The sequence below is a fragment of the Coptis chinensis genome, chromosome 1 (genome assembly GCF_015680905.1).
Source record: "Coptis chinensis isolate HL-2020 chromosome 1, ASM1568090v1, whole genome shotgun sequence".
Taxonomy (NCBI): Eukaryota; Viridiplantae; Streptophyta; class Magnoliopsida; order Ranunculales; family Ranunculaceae; genus Coptis; species Coptis chinensis.
Genome location: NC_141456.1, coordinates 79,244,607 through 79,268,204, shown reverse-complemented (window position 1 = coordinate 79,268,204; position 23,598 = coordinate 79,244,607). Strand labels below are relative to the sequence as shown.

Genomic DNA, 23,598 nt, shown 5'->3' with positions numbered 1-23,598 from the left:
GCCGTATCCACTATAGAGAAGAAAGATTGGTTTCTTCCAACACCGAACCCAAAAGGTAGTGACGAAGACGTCATGCTGAGCTGCAACCGGAGGGGAAGGAATCCGTGTTCACTTTCCTTTATGAACTTCGCGACCGCTCGTTCCGGAGGATTTTACCAATAAAGGAAAAGAAAAGACTGATAGCTAAGGATAAGATAACTAAGCCTATTCAAACTTGCTAAACTAAGTAAGAAAAGGGATACTAGATCATTGCGGCAACTTAAGTTATGTCGCAACGGGTCGCGCTCTGACATCTCAACGCAGAATGAATTCCTTTCGTCCTCATGTGAGGGATAAAGCTAACAGGTGGACCTCTATTAGAACAGTGATTTCTTTCCAGACCGGATTCGCAAACCTTGACACAGTCGATTTAGAATTGTTATTGGTAGCACCAGACACTAATTTCCCTCTTGAAATACTAGCAGTAATCGCGTCTTTCAGCGATAAATTCCTTCCATTTTCCTTGAGAGATCTAAGACGTTACATACTCTCCCATGACTTATTAAACTCCACCAAGTTACTAGTCCCAGAAGGGGACACTTCCAGTTCCCGAATCAAATCGAGAGCAAATTCAGTCCAGGGTTCTCGTTCTCTGGAATCGGATGTCTGAATTCAGAGAAGTATAAAGGGATAGTTGATGGTGCGCCATAGAACACAGTTTGGCCTCTTGATAGAAAAATCAGCTTACCAAGTAAACTAATGATCCTATAACTAGGTTGATGAATTGACATGATCACAACACTTCCACTCTTAGCAATCCTTTGCAAAACCTTTAAAACCATAAAGGCACTAGTGGAATCAAGCCCAGATGTAGGTTCATCAAGAAACAAGATTATAGGATCACAAATTATTTCTCAATGATCGGCATAGCGTAATGTGGTTGATCCTAGATTATCTGAAGAAATAAAAAATGCTCCTTTTGTCATCATTGTGAGCTGCTATATGATTATATACAAGCCACATTTTCTTCTTAGACCTTGACATTTTGTGAAGATTTTTTCTTACTATTATGTATCGATTTTTTCCTTGTGCATTTTAAAAAGGGATTTTTGATATATCTATTGTCTATGTCTAAGTTGTGAGGTGATCATCTTAGCAATATTTTATTTTATTTTATTTTATTTCTTGCATAAGGAAATTGCGAAGAAGGTAGGTAAAGTCATTGCCAAGACCTGTTTAGAGAAAGGAATTCAAAAAGTGGCATTTGACCATCGTGGCTACCATTACCATGGACGCATTGAAACCCGTAATAATGACACGTCCAATTAATTATATACTAAGGGAGTGTAGGGAGTATGATCGAACATGTTTTTAGCAGCGCCATACCTCATCGCTAAAGGTGCCTTTGAGCGTGGCAAAAGATCTGTCGCAACGCACCAGATGGCATTGCAAAGGCGTGGCTAAAAAGTGCGTCTCAAATACTCAAATGCAACACCAAAAGTGGCATGACAAATGTTCCTAGTTTGTTGCGACGCCTATAGGCGCTGCTAATACACTAATTCCGTTGCTACTTCATTTATGAAAATTAAATTAATTGCAAATTTATTTCAAACTATTTGCAGCGCTTGGCGTTGCAAAAGAGAGCTTGTAACAACTAGGATGGTGTTGCAAAAGTGATACCTTTAGCTGCACAACTAGGCATCGCAAAAGGCAACCTTTTGCTTACACTATTTCCGTTGCGGAAAGTTTGAATTTTTAGTTGTACATTTAGCGTGGCAACAGACGTCCATAAATTTAGCAACACACCAAGTGTGGCAAAAGGTGTCTACGTTACGGTAGAATCAAATCTTTTAGCTACACCAAAATTGTTGCGAATGATATAAATTCCAGAAAAACACACGCTTTATTTGGAACGCATTTAGCATTACAAATGGTGCAATTCATACATATACCTGTACATTTTCATTTACATAATCCTACCCAAAACAATTTTTATAGAACACAGTAACCCTATAACAATTCACCACAAATCATAACAAAATGAATTTCATTACTAAATCATTCAATACAAAAGATCTTAAAGAATTCACATAACTATTTTTTGTGAAAAAATATCATCTCACATAATCTTAACAACGTTCAACTAAATTTAGACGAATTATTCAAAACTAAAATTCCACAAATAATGTCTATAACATGCTAATTTGAGCAGCATCCACTCGGAGCTTCTTCTTGATTCTACTACTTCTGACAACCAATCAACCAATCTGGCACAACAAATTAAAAAAAAAAATCACTTTAGTAAATTTATTAGAAACATTAATAAACCTAATATACACAAGTTGGCAATGCATGTGAAACTATGCACCTCCTATATGCGTAAATTGGTGCCCATGGCCAAGAGCTTAGAAAGAACTTAGCAAAGTTATAACTCAATCACATTCATGAAGGTACAGATCAAATAAGAAGACAAAAATAGCCAAAAGCTAATGGATTTTGAACTAAATTGTACATGTTAATGCCAAACCATTAAAAAACCTCGTGTCATAAAGTTATCACCAATGAAACAATAAAATAAGCAAGGCTAAACATCAAGTAAATCAAGCAAACAAGCTCAACTACAAAAAGCAGTTCCAACAGATGGCAGAGTTAGATGTAAAGGTATCGGGCGTGGGATGCTTCCTGTATACTCAAAATAAAAGGACTCAAATAAAAGAGTGGGCATAGCGGCTCATTCCCACTCTCGGGCATAACATAAGAGGGAGGTGTGGTATATTTGTCAACACGTTGCTACATGCATTGGTTTGACTCAATAACTGCTTTCTTATCGTTAGAACACGTTTTTGACCTTATCGGTCCTATCTATCATTAGAGTCTGAAAACGAGATATTTCTCGTTGTAGAAATGGGCTTCTAGCTCGTTTAGGGCTTCAGTTGTCCTTCGCTCTATTACCTTCTATTCAAAGTCTAACACTTCTACTCCTGACCTCACTTTTCAAAGGCAAGAAAGAAGTAAGCTCTTATCCCTTCTTTGGCTAAGACTACTTGCTCGCGTATACCTATTCCCTTTCTTTAGCTTTTTAGCACTCTGTCCCCTGTACTTTGCTCACAAAAGAAGCTACACACATTATTGAACTCAATGCCTATTAGTTTATGGTAGTTTATGGCTTAGAACACGATTTTATACCTTATCGGTCCCTTAACCCGCCGGAGTGTCCTTTTAATTCATTTTCTAGGACTTCAAAAAGCCAATGTGTTAGTCTCACTAGTCAAACTAAAGAGAAAGCCGAAGGAGGAGCTTTACGAGCTAATGCATAGTTTGAAATAGGAAAAGCGAATGTCGGTGCATACTATCTATGAAGATAGGAAAAGGCATTAGGAAACTTAAAACAGACTAGTAAGCTCATCTTAAACCCCGAATACTGCCGGAAGGAAACACAAATTCTTATTGGGTAGAGTGATCAATGAAACCGAAAGTGTTCATTTCGGGCTAAGCAATGTATTATTTGAGACAAGCATATCCGTCTCAAAGATATTTGCATGATGAGCTCTTGACCTAAAACAAAGAGCTTGCCTAGGAGGATTTGGTATTCCCAAGAACATGAATCGAACCATTTGGACTCAAGGACAAGAAGGCATTGATTGGGCGTGGCCCATAGACATGCGGTAAACCGGGCTCCGTTAACTCTTGGCTATAGCCGCTGGATACGGTGGCACTCCTCGGACGAGCATCGAAGCCAAGATATCATTCTTTTGTAATTTGTGGCGTTAAACCCATACCCCTAGACGGCAAGTTAAGATAGAGTATCCCTTAGGGGTTGACTTATCCTTTTCTTGCCCTAACCTAGGTTTGTGTGGAACACGTACTCAAAGTAAACCTATTTGTCCGACAGATGACGATTCGGAGAGAACAAGAACAATCCGGAGCTACATACATTCTTTTACTCGTTCATTGACTCTCAATGGATTACTCCCTTCGCCTTTTTGGGGCTATGGGAGTCATCTTTGGAGTCCGTACCAAAGCTTTCTAGAGGTGCCTATAAGGAAGTGGAAATAAATAGGATGATTCGGTAGTAGTTTATTGGCTGTTAGGTCGGTGAAACTGTCCCTGCAGCTAAAGCCAGTAGTTTGCGATCTAGTTCTATTTTTGTAGACTAGATAGGACCTAACAAACTCTCTAATAACCATGGAATGAAATGTATCAACAGACACCTCGTTGTTTTAAATAAAAAGATCACAACAGAACTTATCCAAGAAAATTGAATATGTGAACTTTATAGCTGCACTTTACATACATGATACATTACCATTTCACACAGTGACACAGGTATAGATGTATATACAACAATTGGCAGGAAAGCAGTTTATCAATTTAAAGTCTCAAGAATAGAATTAAACCTTATCGGATAAGGCATAAGGACCATATACGTCCACATTTCCACCTGAAGCAAATAGAATTTATTCGATCGTGCCATCTGATTGCGCTTTTTTAGAGAGAACAATCTCTTGAGGTAATGGTTCTTCCTCTTCAGGTGGTGATGACGGTGGTTCAATAACTTGTGTTGTATTATTCTTCAAAAATCTACACTAACAAGCAAGTTGATTTACATTCCGTGCACAAATAGGCTAAGAAAAAAACAGAGAGTATTTAAGCATTGTGGATAACTAGTGAATCTAAGCAAGAGAAAAAAATATTGTTCATTCATTTGTACATAGAGTGTAAATTAGATGGACTGAACTCTCTATTTTTGTGATATGATGATATTGCTCACTATTAAGATGTAATTACTGTATAATGCGTAGCTTTACATTCCAACTTTAACATAAAAAAAATGTAAGAAGTACCGAGAGTAGTACGTAGTTAATTATTTAAGCAATAACAAATTGCACGATATTGTGACTATTAGAATGACACAACAGTCTAAAAATACCAAATTATTCAATACAAGTCACTTACCCTTCTCTGATGGAATCCCAAAAGCTAGCCTTTAGTTGACAAACCTTTACCTTCCTTTGTGCTGCCACATAGATGAATAAAGAGCACCACAGAAGGTGGTCTACATCAAAATGCTTATATAACGCCATCGTATATTAATTAAAATGATGGAACACGAAAACAATCACAATGAACAAGATAGATGTAAACTTGCTGCATAATACCTTCCTTATCAATCAAAGCTATTAAAATAAATTATTCTTTAAAGTATTTTTTCACTTAATTAGATAACAAATAAAAATTAGAATTGGGTGATACAAGGAATGAGATGGAAACGTGCAAAACAAATGAACATGGCAGAATGAAACAGGAATTAACAAGTGTGTGAAGCTCCAAAAAAACTGAACCTCTAAAAAATATGGAATTATATTGAGTATTATGATGATGAGGGAACAATAATAAGTGGTGTTGTTGTTGAGTTGGGATGAAAGCACTGATGCCACCGCTACATCTACGAAAAAATGAACAAAAAAAAAAGAGGCTAGAGCGAGCGAGTTAACTCTCTAATAATCATCCATAAACAAACTGACGACACAACTCACACAGAATAAGCTGCTGCTGCCATTTTTCTAGGCGGATAAGTGAGCGGTGCCATGAGTCTTGTATGCTCTACAATCTCGATGATGATATATTCCGATAATATTGGTGGGACATCTTATTATGTCGTGAACAAAATATCGGTGTCCAATCTTCTCACCTCAGTAAAGTCAGTAACAGTGGAGGTTGAGGGTGGAGGAGAGATAAGCTTTGAAGATGTGGAGAAAGAGGATGAGTTTTGGAGATGGAGGAAAGAAGTTTCGGTTTAGATGGAGAGAGATGGCAATTTAGGGTTTTTTTTATGGTATTTCTAATTTTGTTATGACTTGCAGTGAGAACAAGAAAACTGGAGCACGAAAAATATTTGCAGCCAAAAAGAATATATCCGCCCAAACCAAAGCCCATTGGCAACACCGAGAACATCGCAACAAGGGCCTACACATAGTCTATCCTGGAATTACCAACGGCAAGGGGGTTGCAATAGATATTTAATCTATAGCACCACCGCACTCGTTGCCAACAATGAACATTTCCAATTTAATTATTTTTCTTATTTTCCATAAATTTAAGCGAACATTTTTGCAACGCTCAAGGCGTCGCTCTAGGTATTTCCCAAAATGAAAATTCTATTAACACAGATGACCTTTAGCAATGCCACATGGTGTTGTAAAAGATGACTTGTTGCAACAAATTTTAGGTGTGGCGAAAGAGTGCGTTGCAACAGACCCCATCTGTTGTAGTATAAGAAGGTTGGCTACACAAAAATCGTGAGGCTGAGCCACATGCTTGATCAAAACCAAACCGTTACAACTAGCAACTACCATTTGTGAAAGTTTATTACTCAAATCGCGAACGACAACCTCCCCGTTTTCAATCTCCATCAAATAGGTGTCAAACTTAGTGTCCAAATTCTTTCAATCGAGGGCAGGCCCAGTGTTTCAAAGGGCCCAATGTAAAGTCTTAAAAATTAGGCTTTTGGTTTCTTTTTCTTTTCCTGTGAACGGGCTTTTGTTTGAGTTTCTAACAATAAAGTGGCCTTTTAAGAGCTTCATGGGGCATTTTTTTTTTTTTTTGGGGTCCTATGCAAAGCCTCAGACATCATAGGCCTAGGCCCGGCCCTGTCTATATCTAGAATGAGTATGCCAAATGTCAAACGAAGAAGATGGTGATTAGCGAAACCATGATCTAGTATTGACTTTGACCATTAAGTACTTACTCTCCTTAGATCGTTTAATGTATGGACTGGAAATTGCTCCAAGGTCTTTAACAGAACTAGCTTCTTTGTACGTGTCTCGGCCACGTTAACAATCCCCGATTTTATTTTATTTTTCATTAATATATAGACGTGAAACTACCATTTTACTCCTGTGAAAAGACAAAATAAAAAAAATAAAACAAAAAATGACATGAGCTGTAATATTTGTGTTTGGCAAGGGGTAAAATCGGAAAACAAATTAATAGCGTGATGAATTTACTGTTGAAAGCCCTCGTTTTCTTTATAGGAGTTAGATGTCTTTGGGCAGATTTGACATCACACTTTTTTGTCTATTCTTCTCATTAATTATAGGCTAAATCTATGGTGCGCGAGATGTATGGTGCGCCATTACATCTCGGCCACTCATCATACCAAGGGGTGCATGTGTATTTAATGGTAAAATTACTGATCTAAAGGCCCATATTACCTGCGCACCATACGACTTGCTCTTAATTATATGGACACTGAATATCCATCTTTTACGAATAGAAAAAATATAAGTAAGAGTAGTAATCAAATATCACAAGAAACTCACCTTTAATTAGTCGGAGGAGATTTTGATGAAAGAATGGGGTATAAGGAAATAGGAAATTAGGTCCCGTTTTATTTTATTTTTTGGTTTGGATTTGAATTTGTTATGTGCCTATTCGTTATGTGTTTTGGTACTGTACACACCATGGGGATTATTAAAAATGCGTTCTCAAAGACAAATGGACTCAGGTTTTAGATGGAGCTTAAAACCACACGATGTCCCAAAGTTCTTGAATCCTTATCCACTGGTTAGGCCCATCACTCCATTTCAACGGTAACCTGGTAAAATCATCGGGTGGAAAAGAAATGAATAGATAAGGAGATGACAAGAATTATAGATAGCAAGATAGAGAGAATGGCATCCTCGTTCCTTCATCATCAGTGAGCTACTGCTGCATTATTAGGAGGATGGTCGCAAAATGTTTGTGTTATGTCACCACCCAAACACCAACAACGCCCAACATCTTTAGTATTACAAGCCCGAACCAGAACCGAAGACAGGCAAACTCGACATGCTCGCATCAGAAAGAAGGTGCACACTCCACTCACTAATTCCGGAATATATGTTTCGTAAGTAATGCAAAAATCCCGTTTGTGTCTTTCCGTTTCCGTTTTACAATTTGTTTATAACTTATAACCAATGGGTATGAATTAGTGAACTATGTATGTGTGTACATACAAAATAGACTAGTAAATTGGGCAGAAACATGATGTTATTTCAATAAGTTAGTAGATAAAAGAAAGGTATAAATAAATATAAAGATGCTCAAACAAAGGCTTGGTTGGACATAAAATGGCCGACTTATATGGAAATGGACGTAAAGTTTGGAAGGTCAACAAAGCATTATAATGTAGCCTTCTTGAATGCGTAAACGCCTGTTTGTAGTATTGACCTCTCAAGCAATGGTTTCTTCATACACTATTTCTATAACCTTGGAACCTACAATGTGGAAATAATTAATAAACTTTAGGAATATGCAACGTCTTTAATAGAACACATGTACAGGATAGGAGGCAGTGCAGACTTTATGGGGTATGACTTTAAGAGGGAAGTTTTTCTTTAGTTGGGTAATAGTTGTACCTCATGTCATGTTACATAATACACAGTGGTTACATGATACACGTTTTGAGATTCAAGGAATTTTAGAATTGACTAAACTGCAAACATATTGGTAGCCCTCTTGGAGCATAAGTTTCGAACAAATTGAAGTACATAAAACACTCCGAACACAATTAGAAGCGAATGATAAGATTAAATTAAAATAGACTGATGAACAGTAGATATATGATGCCGTGAACAGTAAATTATGGTGGAAAAACAGTAAATAAATACTCTCTATATCATGTGAGATAAAGGGGAGTACTCGTGTTCGCCAAACTCTAGTTGTACACTACTTGGATGCGAGTTTAGATTAGAAGTATGTTTCATTAATAAGAGTCAAAACAGTAGATATAATGTAAAAACAGTGAATTTAAATGATGAATAAAGGTATTATAAGGGGTTTAATCCACCACGCGATTCGATTGACTATTAGTTAGTATCGAATCGCTTGTATTGATCCGTAGTGAAGACCAAGTCCTCTCGGATCGAGGTTTCACTAGCAAGAGAGTGTAGCTCCACCACAAATCTCTTTGGTGGTGGCTCTATACTCTAGTTCTCCATTATGAGCTCTATCTCTAGTTACTCATAACGAAGAACTTGAAGTTCTTATTTACAAAACAATAAATACTAATGGTTAATCATCCTCACATGACTTCATAAATCTCTTCTAATGAAAGTTTAGTCTTGTTTCATTAGAATCATACTAACTAAATAATAAACTAATTACACGAATTTCGAAATTCTACAAAATAGTGAAATTTCACGTAATTAAGGTATTTAATTACATTATGCATCCCAATTAAATCAATATTTTTATATTTATACATGCAATTTTAATACGTGAACGTACAATATGCTAAAATTAAATATACCACCCCCAAACAATTTGGGAGAAGGGGGTTCATTAAATAATTCAATAACACAATTAAATTACGTAACTAACTAGCCTTGATTCTATTGGAGTAAATATGAAAGGCAAAAGGGTGACAAAAAGTTTTGAAATGAAAGACCAAAATACGTCACCCCCAAACAGAATTTGAAAACTCTTTTTAAGTTTGAAAATTTTGTGGCTTATACTCCATTAAGGTGATATTTTACAAAAACTTGGGTATTTTAAAGTCAGATTTCCTAGACTTACTAATACATATTTATGTTTTAATTTTATAATTTTTATAGATTTTATTTTTGAAAAACAAAATTACGACGAAATAATATGAGTCTTTTATAGTCAGATACTCGAGACTTTATATAAAACATATATTAACATGTAGTTTACCATATATCAACAATCTAAAAAGTTATGGATCTTTCTATAAATAATTAACATGGAATGCACCCCCAAACAGAATCAAGCACCAAGATTTTCTACGTGGCGTGGCGGAATGAGAGTGAATTATGATGGATCTAGAACTTAATCGAGCATGCAATTTCTTCTTTTTCCTCCAACGAAAGGGTCTTCAAGTAAATGATCGTGAGAAAAAGAATGGTTGTGGAAGATATGTGGGATATGGATAAGTTTTGAAAGGGTATGGTTGTACGATCTCACAGCGGAAAATGAAGGAATCGAGTGGCTTGTCCTTAGGTATTATTTTTTCACCAGATGGGTTTAGAAAGTCATGAAGCACAGGAGAAACAAAAAAGTCAAGTGCAAACTCAAGGTTCCATTGAAAAGGCGGAGGGAGGGGAATCGAGATGGTGGTAAATGCACTACACCATAATAGGATATTTGCAACACAGACTTTTTTTGCTTTGCAACGGTTATTTACCGTTAGCAAGTTGCCAACGCTATATAAGCGTTAGTAATGTTATAAAGCGGTACTTTATTTCGGTCAATTTCAGGAATTAATTTCTAACGCTTAAAAATCGTTTGAGAAGTGTTGCAAATTAAAATTGTGAAATATAAAACATAATTTTACTTTCTCTCTCCTCTCTCTGCCGCTACACTCTCCAGTCTCCTCCATCTCTCTGTTCACAAATATTTCGATTTCTGTTAACTACTGTTACTCTATGTGTTACTGTTCTTATAAATTGATCTTGAACTATTGAACGGTATGTCTAATTCTTTTCTTGTAACAGTGACCCAAGATTCAGATCTGATTATTGTTAGTTTGAAATTTTGGTTTTGATTTCGATGACGGTGATTTTTGATTGAGATTTTTTTTTTTTTTTTGTCTGGATAGATTATTAGTGACCGTGAGACTGGAAGATCGAGGGGATTTGGATTTGTCACGTTCTCGAGTGAGCAAGCAATGAGGAGGTTTTCGGCTCTGGAAGCGAAGAGTCTGGGGTTGGTGTCTAGGGTTTTTGGTAGTAAGGAGGTCATGTATGAGTAAGTTAGAGCTGTTGCTGAGGGTATGTTTGTTTTATTACTTTTCTAGATTTTTATTATTTTGTGTCATATATGATTATTATAATTGTATGATTGAAGCAATTGTTATTCTAAATTTTGGGTCTATGGTAATTGACTGCTAGTTATTCATTGATGATTGGTATGATTATTGGAGAGTTGAACAAGGTTAACTATGTGTTGATATTTTACACATTTTGACTAGTTAATAGGATAATGAAAGGATATGGTGAACAAGTGAATAATAAAACAATAGAATCATTTGTGTGTGTGTGTGTGGGTGGGGGTGAGATTTTGCAAGAAAGTAGACGCCAAAGTGTGTAAGGAAGTTCTGATAGTGCAAATGAGTTGAAATGCTTGGTGTATATGGAGTTATAGACTATAGTGTACTGTTTTTTCATTTTTTGAATTGCTGATGGAAATAAAAAAGTCCATCCTAGATATACCAGTGCAAAATCCAGCAGAGGAAGATTTCTCTTCTGCTGATCTTGAGTGGACCAAGTATGGAACTTATGAGCACCATGATGATGTGGTGCTTATTCCTTATGAATGAGTGGATTCATTTATTATGGGAGAGTGTTTATACCCAGAATGCCCAACACGGTTTCATATCGAAAGAGGAAGAAGAAGGAAAAAAAGAAGCTTGAAGACATATAAGAGTGATGAGTATCTGGAACATAAGGTGTAAGTATCTAATATTTTTTTTATTATTTTTTTCTTTATTCGGAGATGCATTACTCTTAACTTTTATTTGTTTGTTTAAATTTGAAGCTACTGGTGCTCATTTGGTCAAGAGAATTATGGAGAGGGTAGTACTATACTATACAGCAGGAGATATCGGTTGAATACTCTGACTAAGCTAACAACAATAGTGCAATCAGGTTTATCCGATACCACTTCCACAATTTCATATTGGGTATGACTGTTCAAATCATGAAGTGTGCAATTAACTTCCCAGACTTTGAAAAGAGCCCAAATCTCACTCCTGTGGGGGAAAATATCATACAAAGGCCATCTCAGAGCCTTAGACGTAACTTTGTGAGAGAAAGCAGTAACTTTTACAATGGTTTTCGAATTCATCTCTTTAAAAATTCCACAAACCATGGGCAAGTTCTTGTCAACCACCCACTGTTTTTCCTCATGTGCTGCGGTAAGAGGTTCAGCCGAGTGCGTAAGCTTTGAGTTGGTTTTGTAGTCAGCCTCAGTCATCGGGAGTGTTTCCGCAGTTTTATTTTTCAAAGAATAATCTGGACCACCCACCTACTGACTTGCATTCGCGTGATGGAGTACATGGTGTATCTGGAATTGGTGCTGCCGTTCAATTTACGGGCTCTTCTTCTGCCTCTAGAGACTGGAGTTTGATAGAAAGGTTTACTTCTAGATAGTAATATCAGTGTTGTTGACTCGTTAATTTTGTCGTAAAATGGAAAGGTTAATAGTCAGAATGAATTGTAAATCGAGTCGTATAAAAACAAGGACAGAAAGATACAGTACATCTATCAGAGGAGTGATTCTCTCAGAATCCAAGATGCTAATAACTCCTTCACTGATCTGGTAACTACTCACACAGACACCCAGATTGATGGACAACGTGACACCAAACCCCTCACTATACGATAATGGATAAGAGAGTGACTCACTGACACTATATTTGAAAAACACAAAGGTAAAAGAAAAGAAGAGTAAGGAGGGTTCTTCGGATTTGTAAGTAAACTTAAGTTATTGTTCATGGAGAAGAAACTTTGAGAGAAAAAGAGGATTCATCCCTAGTTGGTTTCGGCCTTGTACCACTGTATATGTATAAGATAATATAAAGGATTTACATAATAGAAACTTCTTAAATCCCTTCTGGAGATGTCTTCTTAGAACTCGAATATTCCATATGTAGGTGCCAGGAAGATATGGAAGACCTCTTGACATGTGATGGAAAGATAATACGAAGGGAATAATAATGCAAAGCCGAGTCCTTAGACACAACACCATCCGTTAGTTCCAGAAAGAAGATCAACGGTCCAGATGCCTTTGATCAAATTTCATTCCACGGTCCTAGTAGTTCGCAGTTGGTACCAACGGTACTTCTGTAAGCCTCATAACTAATTTCAGGTTTCATGTTTTTAGGGTTTGTTAGTTGTTTATTTAAGTGTTCCCTCCATTTTTTTTTTTGTGTTGATTACAATGCAGTTCGGCTCCCATGTGGCTGAATAATTCGCAAGGTTCGTTGTTTTCAAATTTCTATATGTTTTGCCTACACTTCGATGATAATCTGAATGTTAATATTAGGCTTAGCTTTATCAACATCTTCCTATGGAATAGTGGGTTTTCCTGGCACATGGAGGTATAGTGTTTTAATCATTGTCTTTTGGCTATGTGTAATGCCAGAATAGTGTATGTAACATAACGTTCTGTGTGGAATATTGGAATGGGGTGGTCGTATTTATCTTCGACCTACCTCATTACTGTTAAAAGGCTTGTTGTAGACATTTATATCAATCATACCACATCATGAAATAATTTCTATACATCGTTTGTGCATTTTGTCTTGAGTCTTATGTCCATACTCATGCACTCTTTTCTTGATGCTAATGGCTGGTTTTTTGTCTTGTCATCAGTTGGGTCCAATCACAAGTCAAAACTACAGAATCACCCAGGCAAGCTTTGGGAAGATGGTGTTCAGGCCCATTGGATTCGTGCTTCACACATAATGGTAAACTTTTTGAAACTTTTTAATGGTTAGTAAGGTGTTTGTAGATGACAAGTTTTTGCACTTTTTTTTTAGCTTCTTCTTTTCCTCTTACCCATGAAACTTGCTTTAATGTTGTATTAGATTTGGACTAAAGGCCTAAGTTTCACGAAACAAAACTGTTGGTTGTCTTAAAGGATGCATACACTCGAAAAGAGAAAATAGTAGGGAACTTATGGTATTGTTTTATTTTATTTTATTTTATTTTATTTTGATTTGTGATTGCGATGTGAAGTTAATGTAGAAAGCTGGCATCTTAATGTAATAAGCCATTTTTTCTTTTCTTTTTTTCTTTGTCGTGACCCTCTCTATCGTTTTAACTAATAGGATATTTGCAGTTGATGCTACTACTTCTGCAATTCTTGTAATTGTGGGTTTCGAAGCTACAACTGCTTCAAGTCCTTGTAGCAATCGACTCTAGATGTGGCACAAAATCCACTAAATGAACATTTTCACTGAATGTGGATAAAGTTGGTGTTCTTGGCACATACACTATAAAAAACGATTCCTCAGATAAAAATTTCGATTTGGATCATCTACATTGATCTTAAAATCTGCATCATGAGCATGTATATCGATGCTTGTTAATTTCATCAGTCTAAAGTAATAAACATGTATAATTTTTGCAGGTTTTAGTTGTTTCATGGCTGAATTAGTAGGAAACGAAGTTGTTGATGAATATGTATCATACTCAAAGATATTAAAGAGGTTCTTCTCATATATATCTCTCTCTAGGTCTTTTTGTTTATATAGTTTACTTGACAAACTATTGTTATGATCTTCAGGTATCTCTTCTGATTGGAGTGATGTTCGGAGCATGAAAAGCAAGCCTCAGAGATTGTTTGAATAAGGAGGTCATACTGTCATATTTATCAACTAAGATGTATAGTTGTATAGGGTTTTGATTAGTTTATCTACTTTTTCTTACTTCTTTCAAATATGAACAGTTCGCTTGGTGTTTCCTCATGTAAGGTCTGCCATACTATATTCAATGTATTGCTTTAATGTTGGAGTTTCTCCGATTGACTTATACTTTACAGGTTTGGGTTGGCAATAGGACTGTCATACTCTTTCCCAATTCAGGTCTTTGGCATTCAGCGCAATTCAACGAAAGTATAGCCAAGTGGTTATCGCTGGCAATGCAAGCTTCAAAGCAAAAAAATTGTCCTGAGACCAACTGGTCCAACATTTAATGGGGTATAAAGTGGACCACTTATTGATTCACCAGTCAGGGGTTTTAACAAACACTTCCTTTAACTCTTGTTTTTTTTTACTCTGAAACCAATCTGTTTATGCTCTTAACCTGCTGTACAGGGCTGGGCTACCAACAACTCCAAGAATCACCTAGGGGACCTTAAAGCAAATGAGGCCTAGAGTTTCAGCAATTGAAGAGTGGGCTTCTAAAGTGCGTGCACATATAGTCCTGTGACTATGATGTTAAAACTTGTTAGTTAGATAGTAATGTTGAATTTGAACGATGGTTTCAGATCCTTACTCTGGTATCGAGCACCTGAAGTGCTTCTTGGAGCTACGCATTACTCGACCCCAATAGACATCTGGTCTGTTGGCTGTATTTTTCTTAATAAATCTCTCTTACTTGTAAGAATTGTTTTAATGTGGCTAGTTTGTATGTATGAAATTATTAATGGGTGATACTTTTATGTTCTTAATGAATAGCTGAACTCATCACTGGTAAAGCAATTTTCCTATGGAGATTCTAAATTGCAACAGCTCCTCTGCGTTTTCAGGTTCACTTTTGAGTGCCTTTCTCGTTTTTACTTGAGATTTGTTCTTGGTAATGTGTCTAATTCTTCTGCATGCTGATTCAGGGTACTTGGCACTGATTGTTCTGTCGCACTATCTAGAGGTATGTTTTCCAATATATCTGTTAATACTCACATGCAGATGTATGCCTGAAATGACTGCTTATGTTTTTTTTTTTTTTGCTGTTTTTTTTGAATTGACACAGTAACTCAATAAGCATCACTTACATTGATTTGTTGAATTGACACATTGTGTACTGTTAGTTTAAAGTATATAAGTAGTAAGTACAAGTATTCCCTTATAACGAGCTTCACAGAAGAGATGTGAAGAGATTCCGGAGTATATATCAATCGATTTGATCCCTTACACAGAGAAGTAGGATAAACCGATACCCTATTTCTATTCCAGCCTAGAAGAAAATAAAGCAGAGTTCATTATGATATACATTTTGATAAAAGTGATAAAAGAAGTGAAATTACTTCTTTGGATATATGGATTTCTGAAAACAGCTATTGGGCACTATGATAATAGCGCCAATACTCTTTTTAGATTGAAGTATTATAAGAAAGCATTCAAAGACGCTTTTCACCTTTATCTCTTTCTTAAGAAAATGCAATAGTGCAGATGGAAGCTTCTTAGTATCGCTGAACCTAAGTTTGTTCAGTTTAAAAAGTCGAATTAGTCTCTAATAGAGAATCCAATATAGCTGGAGTTTGGTTTCGGGAATCAATAGAATTGGGTTAGTGTTCAAGTATCACTTCTGAGCATGACTCATACCACCAATGGTATTTACATAGGCATCGTAACAACTCACTATTTCATCTATCTTGTTGTCCCATATTAGAGTATCCTTCTTACTCAAAACCTTTTGATCCTGAGATTTAAAATACTTCTAAGATCATCACTTGGAATAGGAGATTCTTTATTAATCGACCACTTTTTCTTATCAAAGATGAGATTTTCTAGAATAAAGGAATTGATGATTTTAAGTGGGTCACCCAATTGAATAAATTGTTCCAAATACAAATTGGGAATTTTCCTTGCGTGAACCGTTGTTGTTATGAAATTATCGTGTACTGTGTATACTGGACATTCATTTAATGAATCGACTACGTTAATGGCTATTAAGGCATCCTTCTGATGAATAAAGTTGACGCAGGTAGCCATTTGACTCTTGCGTGTATCCCTATCCAATGTAGGAATTCGAAGAGTTACCCTATGACCCCTTATTCCTTTTTTATTAGAAACCTTTATTTCTACTTTCTCGCTACGCATATAGTTCTAAACTGTTGTGAAATACTGTTCTCTTCCAGAAAGAACATGACCTACCAATTAGGTTAATCAACCTCATGAGATCATATATACCCGCATATTTGCATTGCCAAAATTGAAAACATAATTTCGCTATAGGATAATAATCCTTATAACTTAGCAATGAACCATGAACTTCACTAATGTCATGAGACATTGCTATTATACTCTTACCGTATATCAATGGCATATAGAGTCGTTTCACTAGCTTTCTCGTTAACTCTGATTTAATGATTTCATACTTATCACTATCCAATTCTTTAGAAAGGAATTCTTGCAATTGTAACTGCAATATTTCATATAAATCAAATATATTATTATTATCGTGAAAGGGCATAATAAGATTTGTTTCCATACCCAGTTCTAGGTTAAGAAAAAAGTAACCCATAAATTGATAAGCACTAGCTGATGCATCTTGAGTCACTGGAACTTTATAGAAACCCTCACTACACCATAATAGGATATTTGCAACACACACCTTTTTTGATTTGCAACGGTTATTTAGCGTTAGTAAGTTTCCAACGTTAAATAAGTGTTGGTAATGTTGTAAAGCGTTGCTTTATTTGGGTGAATTTCCGGAATTAATTGCTAACGCTTAAAAAGCGTTGGAGAAGTGTTACAAACTTAAAAATTTCGCGAACAGAGGGAAACCAAAAATGTCGAAATATAAAACATAATTTTTTTTTTCTCTCCTCTCTCTCTCTCACCGCCGCATTATTTCAAGATCCCTAATTTTCCCACTCCTCAAAATCAAATTCCATATTGACCGAGTAAACAGTCAATCAAAGAAAGAAGAAGAAGAAGAAGAAAACAAGGAGTTTGGAAGTCCGTTTTGACACAGTCGTATTTTCTTGCAGTTTGAGGTAATAATCTTTCATTTTCTTTCTAGTTACTAACTTAATTAACTAGTCCTGATTATCGACATTGCAAGAAATGGATGAATTCCATTTTTTTCATTCCTTTCTTAGCGATATTTTGCAAGAAATGGGTTGTTTAGTTAGTGTCTTAGAAATGGATGTTTAGCTAGTGGTTGTTTTAGTTAGTGTCCACAGCCCATATTTTGTCTCAAGTTGCAGCGTCACTTGGTATCTAATTCCTCTTCTTTGATCCGGTGGTTGGTGAACCACACCACCCAATTCATTTAATCGATTAATTAGAGTTTTGTGGAATTTGATTGATGAAATGGAGAGTTTTAGCGCGAAAGATGTATCAACAATAGGTGGAATTGCAACGGTTTCGCTTCTACATTCTTTTATTCCGACACATTGGTTGCCTTTTTCCATTGTGGGTCGTGCTAAAAAATGGACTCTTTCTAGAACTCTTCTCGTTAGTAAGCATTTTCTCAGATCTCAAAGGAGTTAGTTGTAGATCTATCTATGCTTTTCATTTTGAGGAATGATTTATAATCTGGCCAATTTCTAATTCATGAATTTGTGCAGCTGCTTTTGGTGCTGTTTTGCATGTCATTTCAACTTCACTTCTTGGCATAGCAGCAATTACAATGGCAAAAACCATTGATGGCGAGGAAACAGTGCATAAACTTGCTTCGTTGTTGCTCATAATACTTGGGGGTGGTTATGTTATGCTATGAAGCACGGATACTTCTGTATTGGTGAAGTATCCGTGTCTGATACGTATCCGACACGAATGCGCCCCGATACGTGTCGGATACACGATTTGGAGTATCCGATTTTTTAATTAATTTTTTAATTTCCGATACGCGGGGGATACGCGGGAATAGTAATCTCACAAAAAAAATTTGGAACTTCAAAAAAAAAAAACAAGTGAAATAAAATCCAAGATAAGAAGAGATGCAAGAGAATAAAGATGAAGTGAATTAAGATGTAGAAGATGACATAGTTGAAGTTGGACAACTTGATTGACAAATCCATTGTATTGTTTTGAACTTTTTTGTTGGCATTTGCTTGCAGTGTTATACACTTATACAAAGTTGCTGCTTAATGTGTTTGAATTGGTCATTTTATGAAGTAGAATTGCCATTTTAATTTGAATTTGGTGAAAAATGCTCAATTATATAATATTTATATATATATTATTCAAACGTATCCATGACGTATCCGTATCCTATATTTTTGAAAAATGCTGTTCCGCGTATCCGTGTCGTGTCGTATCCATGTCGCGTATCCGTATCCGTGCTTCCTAGACTATATTTGTCTGGTAAAGGTGGTCACAGTCATTCTCACAACCACCCTATGGAGAAAATGGCTGTTGCTGGCCTCATCCTAGTTCCTGCGCTGTCTCCTTGTGCAACAACGCTTCCAGTATTTCTTGCTGTTGGAAACTCCTCCTCTATGATGGTTCTTGCAATTATAGTGCTCCTATTCAGGTAATTGTAGATCAGTTTTTTTTTTTTTTTTGTTTATAATTACTTTTGTATTTTTTATTTAACCCAAATTGCTTTTTATCTAGTATAGTTCTGTCTTATTTTTTAAGATGCAAGAATAAATGAGCCATCTTTCTAATTTGTGTCATATTGAAGCTTCAGAGGGTGTTATTTACTGTTCAAATGAAGTAGTGTCGACTTTGAGGCGCAAGCTTCTAAATTATAAGTACACACAAAATATCAAGTAACTTTTAATGGTCTAAGCTACGGAGTGCTCTGAAGGTCTTCTTTTATCCTTGGTTTATTAATTTGAAAGTCAATTATATTACAGTTCATTTTTGCGGTACTGTTTCTTTCGTCGTCTGTATTTTATATTTTTAATTGATTCCTCTCATAACTTAGTTTCTAGAGAAACATTTAAAGGAAACGCAAAAGAATTGTAGCACAATATGTTGAACAGGGTATGAATTCCATACCTTGGCCGCCCTCAGTGTAATGTACTTGGCAATCATACCTACTTCTAAGAAAAATCACGTTGTGGCAAAATATATCTTGTCTTTTCAACTCTTAAAGCTTTCGTAGTAGAGAACATCTTTGAGTTTAGGATTCTTATGTAGATAATTATAATCAGCTCAGTTGATGTCTTCTAAATAACGTGTTACTGACAATGATGTAAATATCTGTAGCACCATAACTGTGATGACATCACTGGTGGCTCTCTCATTCTATGGAGCAAGCCAGCTCAAGTTTCACTGGGTGGAGCGCAATGATAAACTTCTGGTAGGATCAGTGCTGTGTCTTGTCGGAGTGTTGACACTTCTCTTTCATGATCATGACCATGATACCGACGTTCACTCTATTGCTGGTGTGGAGCATTTGAATAGGAAGCTGATTGGCCTGTGAGATCTTTACACTTTCTAGTCTTAATCCTTTGTAATAGAAGAATCTGTGAGTTTACAAGTCATCAAAAGTATGGTTCAAGTTTTAACTTTCCTCGTGTATTCTATTTTTTCAGGATTATAGTGAAATGTCCCTAGCCTATAGGCCATCTCATGCAGATGCAACCTATGACTTCAAGTATGGTGTGAGAGCAGTGCAGGTGACCTCTTTTTCTAGTAGTCAGACTCGTTGTAAATCTGATTTTGTGCACACTCTTTAACATTGCTGAAAATTGGAAATGTAGGGTGGTGGTAGATCTTCTGCGAGGGAAACCATTGGTAGAGTTGCAGCTGGTGCTGTTGCAAAGATTATTCTTAGAGCATATGCTGGAACAGAGGTATACTCAGCTGGTGCTGTTGCAAAGATTATACTCAGTTGAAGGTTTGCTTTCGTGTTCTAGCCTCTAATGCTTGTTTATATTGACGGATCTGTGTTTTGTGGTTTGTAAATGTTTATAAAAATGGGATTATTATATTATAGTCCACGAAACGGAGTTTTCTTATTGATACTATTTTGAAATGAAATAGTTGTAGTCGGTTAATTCTAAAATGGGGTTGTTATGTAGTTTGTTTCTTAGTATGTGCAGTGATCTGAGTCTATGCAAACGAAGTGACAGTTCAGAGTAGAATAATGATATTTAAAAGTAATTAAAATTTGTTTGGTTGGATATATATCTACTTAAATACTACTAATAAGATTGAAATGAATTTGATTTCATTTTATTCCTAGAAGAAATTCTACTGATAGGATTGAAATGAAGTGGATTTCTTTATTTCATTCCTGGTTGTGTAGTTTTTATGTATTGACTTTCTTGTGCCTCTACTATGGTTGCATACTAATTATATATATTGTTTTCTAAAATGTGTTGGGTTGTCAATGCACAGGGTGGTGCTAAGAAGGTTGTCATTTCTGCCCCAAGTGCAGATGCTCCCATGTTTGTTGTCAGTGTCAATGAGAATGAATACAAGTCAGACATCAACATTGTCTCCAACGCAAGTTGCACTACCAACTGTCTTGCTCCCCTTGCCAAGGTTTGTTTATATTTCAATGGTGTTAAGATTTTCTGAAATTCAGGATCTCTGCTGTTAAAAAATGATTTCTTTTGTTAGTGACATGTTTTATAATATGACAGGTTATCAATGATAGGTTTGGAATCGTGGAAGGTCTAATGACTACTGTCCACTCCATGACTGGTAAGTTGAGGGCACTGATGTTAGTTTCCAGTTATGTGTTTCCTTTTTTTTCTTTGGGGATTGATTTGTATGTTTCTAAATGATATTTTGATTTAGCTACCCAAAAGACTGTTGATGGCCCATCAAGCAAGGACTGGAGAGGTGGAAGAGCTGCATCCTTTAACATCATCCCCAGCAGCACTGGAGCTGCCAAGGTATTTAGTTGAACTACTCTTCCATATCCCCAAGAATGTTTACAATATTTGGTAATAAAACATGTTCTGTTCCTTATGGAATAGCACTGTTTTCTGTTTTGCTGTTACTTGTTACATTGTCCAGTGATGCTTTAATAATTTATAATTGTATTGTCTTCTCTGGTAATGAAGGCTGTAGGAAAAGTTTTGCCAGCACTAAATGGAAAGCTCACTGGAATGGCCTTCCGAGTTCCTACTGTTGATGTCTCTGTTGTTGATCTCACCGTGAGACTTGAGAAGAAGGCTTCCTATGATCAGATCAAAGCTGCAATCAAGTAAGGATTGTGTGTATTGTTTTTATCATCTTAATGAAAGTTCAACCATATAAATTTAGATACTTTGCTTGCTTAAAACTAATGAAGTTATGAGATACAAGAAGGCAATGACAACAGACTTTCTAATAGTGGGTTCAAGTTTTTTTGGATCTGCCTCCGCAAGAGAATCCAACAGTAGCATGCACTGCCTTTTGCAGTTTGGTAGCAAACATTCTCCAAAGTTACATAAAATAAGAAGCCTCCAGTGACCCCTATAAAACAAAGAAATAAAAGATTCATGTTAAGACCAAAACAATAAAAGGAAAAGAGGTATGCTTAATTTTTCATATTTCAAAACTTGAAATCCAGTTATTTGATCTCCGCATTTTCTTGGAATTTTCTTTTGGGTTTGTTAGCTTTCAGTTCAGTTAATATAATGAGTAGGCGGGTATTGTAATATCAGAGAGTCCATTGGGTCTAAGCCCGGTCCGAGTTTCCGAAAGACGAACAAGAAAAGAGGAAGTGTCTATCCTCTTGTTCTTTTGTAAAGAAGATGCTCTCATTTACTTGTCTGCAACAACCTCCGAGAACAAGAGTAATACCTTCTTCATTGTGTACCTGTTCAGTGCCCAAGATTTTTACATTCAACTACAAAAAAATGCAAACTTGTTATTTTCCAAATCTCATAGTTAGAGCTATCGACGCCGCTCAGCCTTTTGATTTGGAAGCTAAGAGCTATGAACACTTTGAAAAGAGCACCAGGCTGAAGATTGGCATTGTTGGATTCGGCAATTTTGGCCAGTTTCTTGCTAAAACCTTAGTAAAACAAGGACATACTGTTTTAGCCTACTCTCGATCCGATTATTCTGATATTGCGCGGGAGTTGGGTGTTTCCTTCTCTGATCCGAATGATCTCTGTGAAGAGCATCCGGAGGTAATTCTTCTGTGCTCATCAATAGTTTCAACTAAAGCTGTTCTCCAGTCCATCCCATTTCAACGCTTGAAGAGAAGTACTCTTTTTGTTGATGTACTTTCTGTTAAGGAGTTTCCTAGAGATTTGTTTCTTAAAGTTTTGCCACCTGAGTTTGATATTCTATGTACTCATCCTATGTTTGGACCAGAAAGTGGTAGAGATGGTTGGCAGGGTCTGAATTTTGTTTATGAGAAAGTGAGAATTGGAATTCACCGCTGCCTTCTCCGTAGCTTTCTCCGGAGCTTTCTCTGCCGGGTTGCGCTCCGCATCCTCATGGACAGCAGTGCCCTCATGTACCACAGAGCCGTCATGGACAACATCAGCACTGCCCTCATGCTCGTGCTCAAGATCCTCCTGATCCTCAACCACGGCGCTAAAATTTGCAGCAGCCCCCTCATGTTCAGCAGCAGCCCCCTCATGTTCTTCAGCAGCCCTCTCATGTTCGGCAGCACTAGAAATCTCAGCAGCCCCCTCGTGTTTGGCATCAGCTCCCTCTTGATCAGTAGCACCCTCATGCTCATGGGATTATACTGCCACAAAGGTTTTAACCTTGGAGTAGTTCCAGGTTTCTATCTCAAAACTATATACCTGTTTGTTAGTGTTCTTGTTGTGTGCTTGTTGCAACACATGTACAACATGATTATAAAAATTAAGTTTCAGTGGTTTTTCCATTGTTTGTGTTGATTTTGAACTTTTTGCTAGCGCTAACAGTATTCCTTATTGGCAAATCTTCTAACAGGCATCAAGATTAACAATTTGGAAATTATTGATGCAAGGGGATACAACCGTTCTCTCATTTCTTCACGCGTTATTGAAGCTTACTTGATTGAGTAAACTGGACTTCCTTATTTCAAGAAAATTGAGCCGTTTGTTAGCATATAGTATAATAACAACCTTGAGCGGATAAACCGACCGTAGTTTAGAATATTAATAGTCTAAAGAAGTCATCCATAAGCTTTAACTACTCTTGACATCTATTCTTATCGTGTTTAGGCTTTTTCGATGAAATTGAATTCCATTCATGGAAAACCAAGTGCCAAAAAGTTCTACAAATGTAATAGTATTAGTAGTAGTAGTAATAATAGTATTAGTAGTAGTAGT

The 23,598-nt window shown here is 36.4% G+C and overlaps 2 protein-coding genes and 1 long non-coding RNA gene across 8 annotated transcripts; 2 read left to right on the top strand and 1 right to left on the bottom strand.

The window, feature by feature from the left end:
- Positions 1-2,007: 2,007 nt before the first annotated feature.
- Positions 2,008-7,436, bottom strand: LOC147525330 (uncharacterized). Its single transcript, XR_015221371.1, has 4 exons — positions 7,302-7,436; positions 4,936-4,996; positions 4,377-4,560; positions 2,008-2,246 (listed from the first exon to the last, which is right to left on the bottom strand). It is a non-coding gene; the product is annotated as an uncharacterized LOC147525330 (long non-coding RNA).
- Positions 7,192-19,808, top strand: LOC147525329 (uncharacterized). Of its 6 annotated transcripts, XR_015221363.1 has the most exons (15): positions 7,192-7,829; positions 10,580-10,751; positions 11,187-11,430; positions 11,518-11,627; positions 12,635-12,818; positions 12,928-12,959; positions 13,027-13,081; positions 13,356-13,450; positions 14,116-14,194; positions 14,272-14,683; positions 14,801-14,891; positions 14,974-15,045; positions 15,164-15,234; positions 15,316-15,353; positions 18,001-18,523. XR_015221363.1 is itself a non-coding variant. In XM_086606377.1 (4 exons), the coding sequence occupies exons 1-4, from the start codon at positions 17,744-17,746 to the stop codon at positions 19,806-19,808; spliced, it is 693 nt and encodes a 230-aa protein (XP_086462503.1). In that variant the 5' UTR covers positions 15,376-17,743. The 6 variants fall into 6 exon arrangements, 1 of the variants encoding a protein (XP_086462503.1); XR_015221364.1 differs by lacking the exons at positions 11,187-11,430; positions 11,518-11,627 and having other exon boundaries at positions 7,202-7,829; XR_015221362.1 differs by lacking the exons at positions 11,187-11,430; positions 11,518-11,627; positions 12,635-12,818; positions 12,928-12,959; positions 13,027-13,081 and having other exon boundaries at positions 7,322-7,829; positions 10,580-10,728; positions 14,272-14,340; positions 14,544-14,683.
- LOC147525328 (uncharacterized) lies at positions 19,665-23,331 on the top strand. Its single transcript, XM_086579108.1, has 9 exons — positions 19,665-19,804; positions 19,921-20,004; positions 20,089-20,181; positions 20,729-20,875; positions 20,977-21,037; positions 21,134-21,231; positions 21,403-21,545; positions 22,728-23,062; positions 23,237-23,331. Exons 2-9 carry the CDS (start codon positions 19,933-19,935, stop codon positions 23,329-23,331), a joined length of 1,044 nt encoding a protein of 347 aa, XP_086435234.1. The 5' UTR covers positions 19,665-19,804; positions 19,921-19,932.
- Positions 23,332-23,598: the final 267 nt, after the last annotated feature.

Coding starts and splice junctions, on each gene's coding strand:
- LOC147525329 (XM_086606377.1), top strand. CDS start 17,744: ATGGAGAGTTTTAGCGCGAAAGATGTATCAACAATAGGTGGAATTGCA. Junction 17,892..18,000: donor TTCTAGAACTCTTCTCGTTA/GTAAGCATTTTC, acceptor GAATTTGTGCAG/CTGCTTTTGGTGCTGTTTTG. Junction 18,146..18,725: donor CTTGGGGGTGGTTATGTTAT/GCTATGAAGCAC, acceptor CGTGCTTCCTAG/ACTATATTTGTCTGGTAAAG.
- LOC147525328 (XM_086579108.1), top strand. CDS start 19,933: ATGTCCCTAGCCTATAGGCCATCTCATGCAGATGCAACCTATGACTTC. Junction 20,005..20,088: donor ATGGTGTGAGAGCAGTGCAG/GTGACCTCTTTT, acceptor TTGGAAATGTAG/GGTGGTGGTAGATCTTCTGC. Junction 21,232..21,402: donor GCAGCACTGGAGCTGCCAAG/GTATTTAGTTGA, acceptor CTGGTAATGAAG/GCTGTAGGAAAAGTTTTGCC.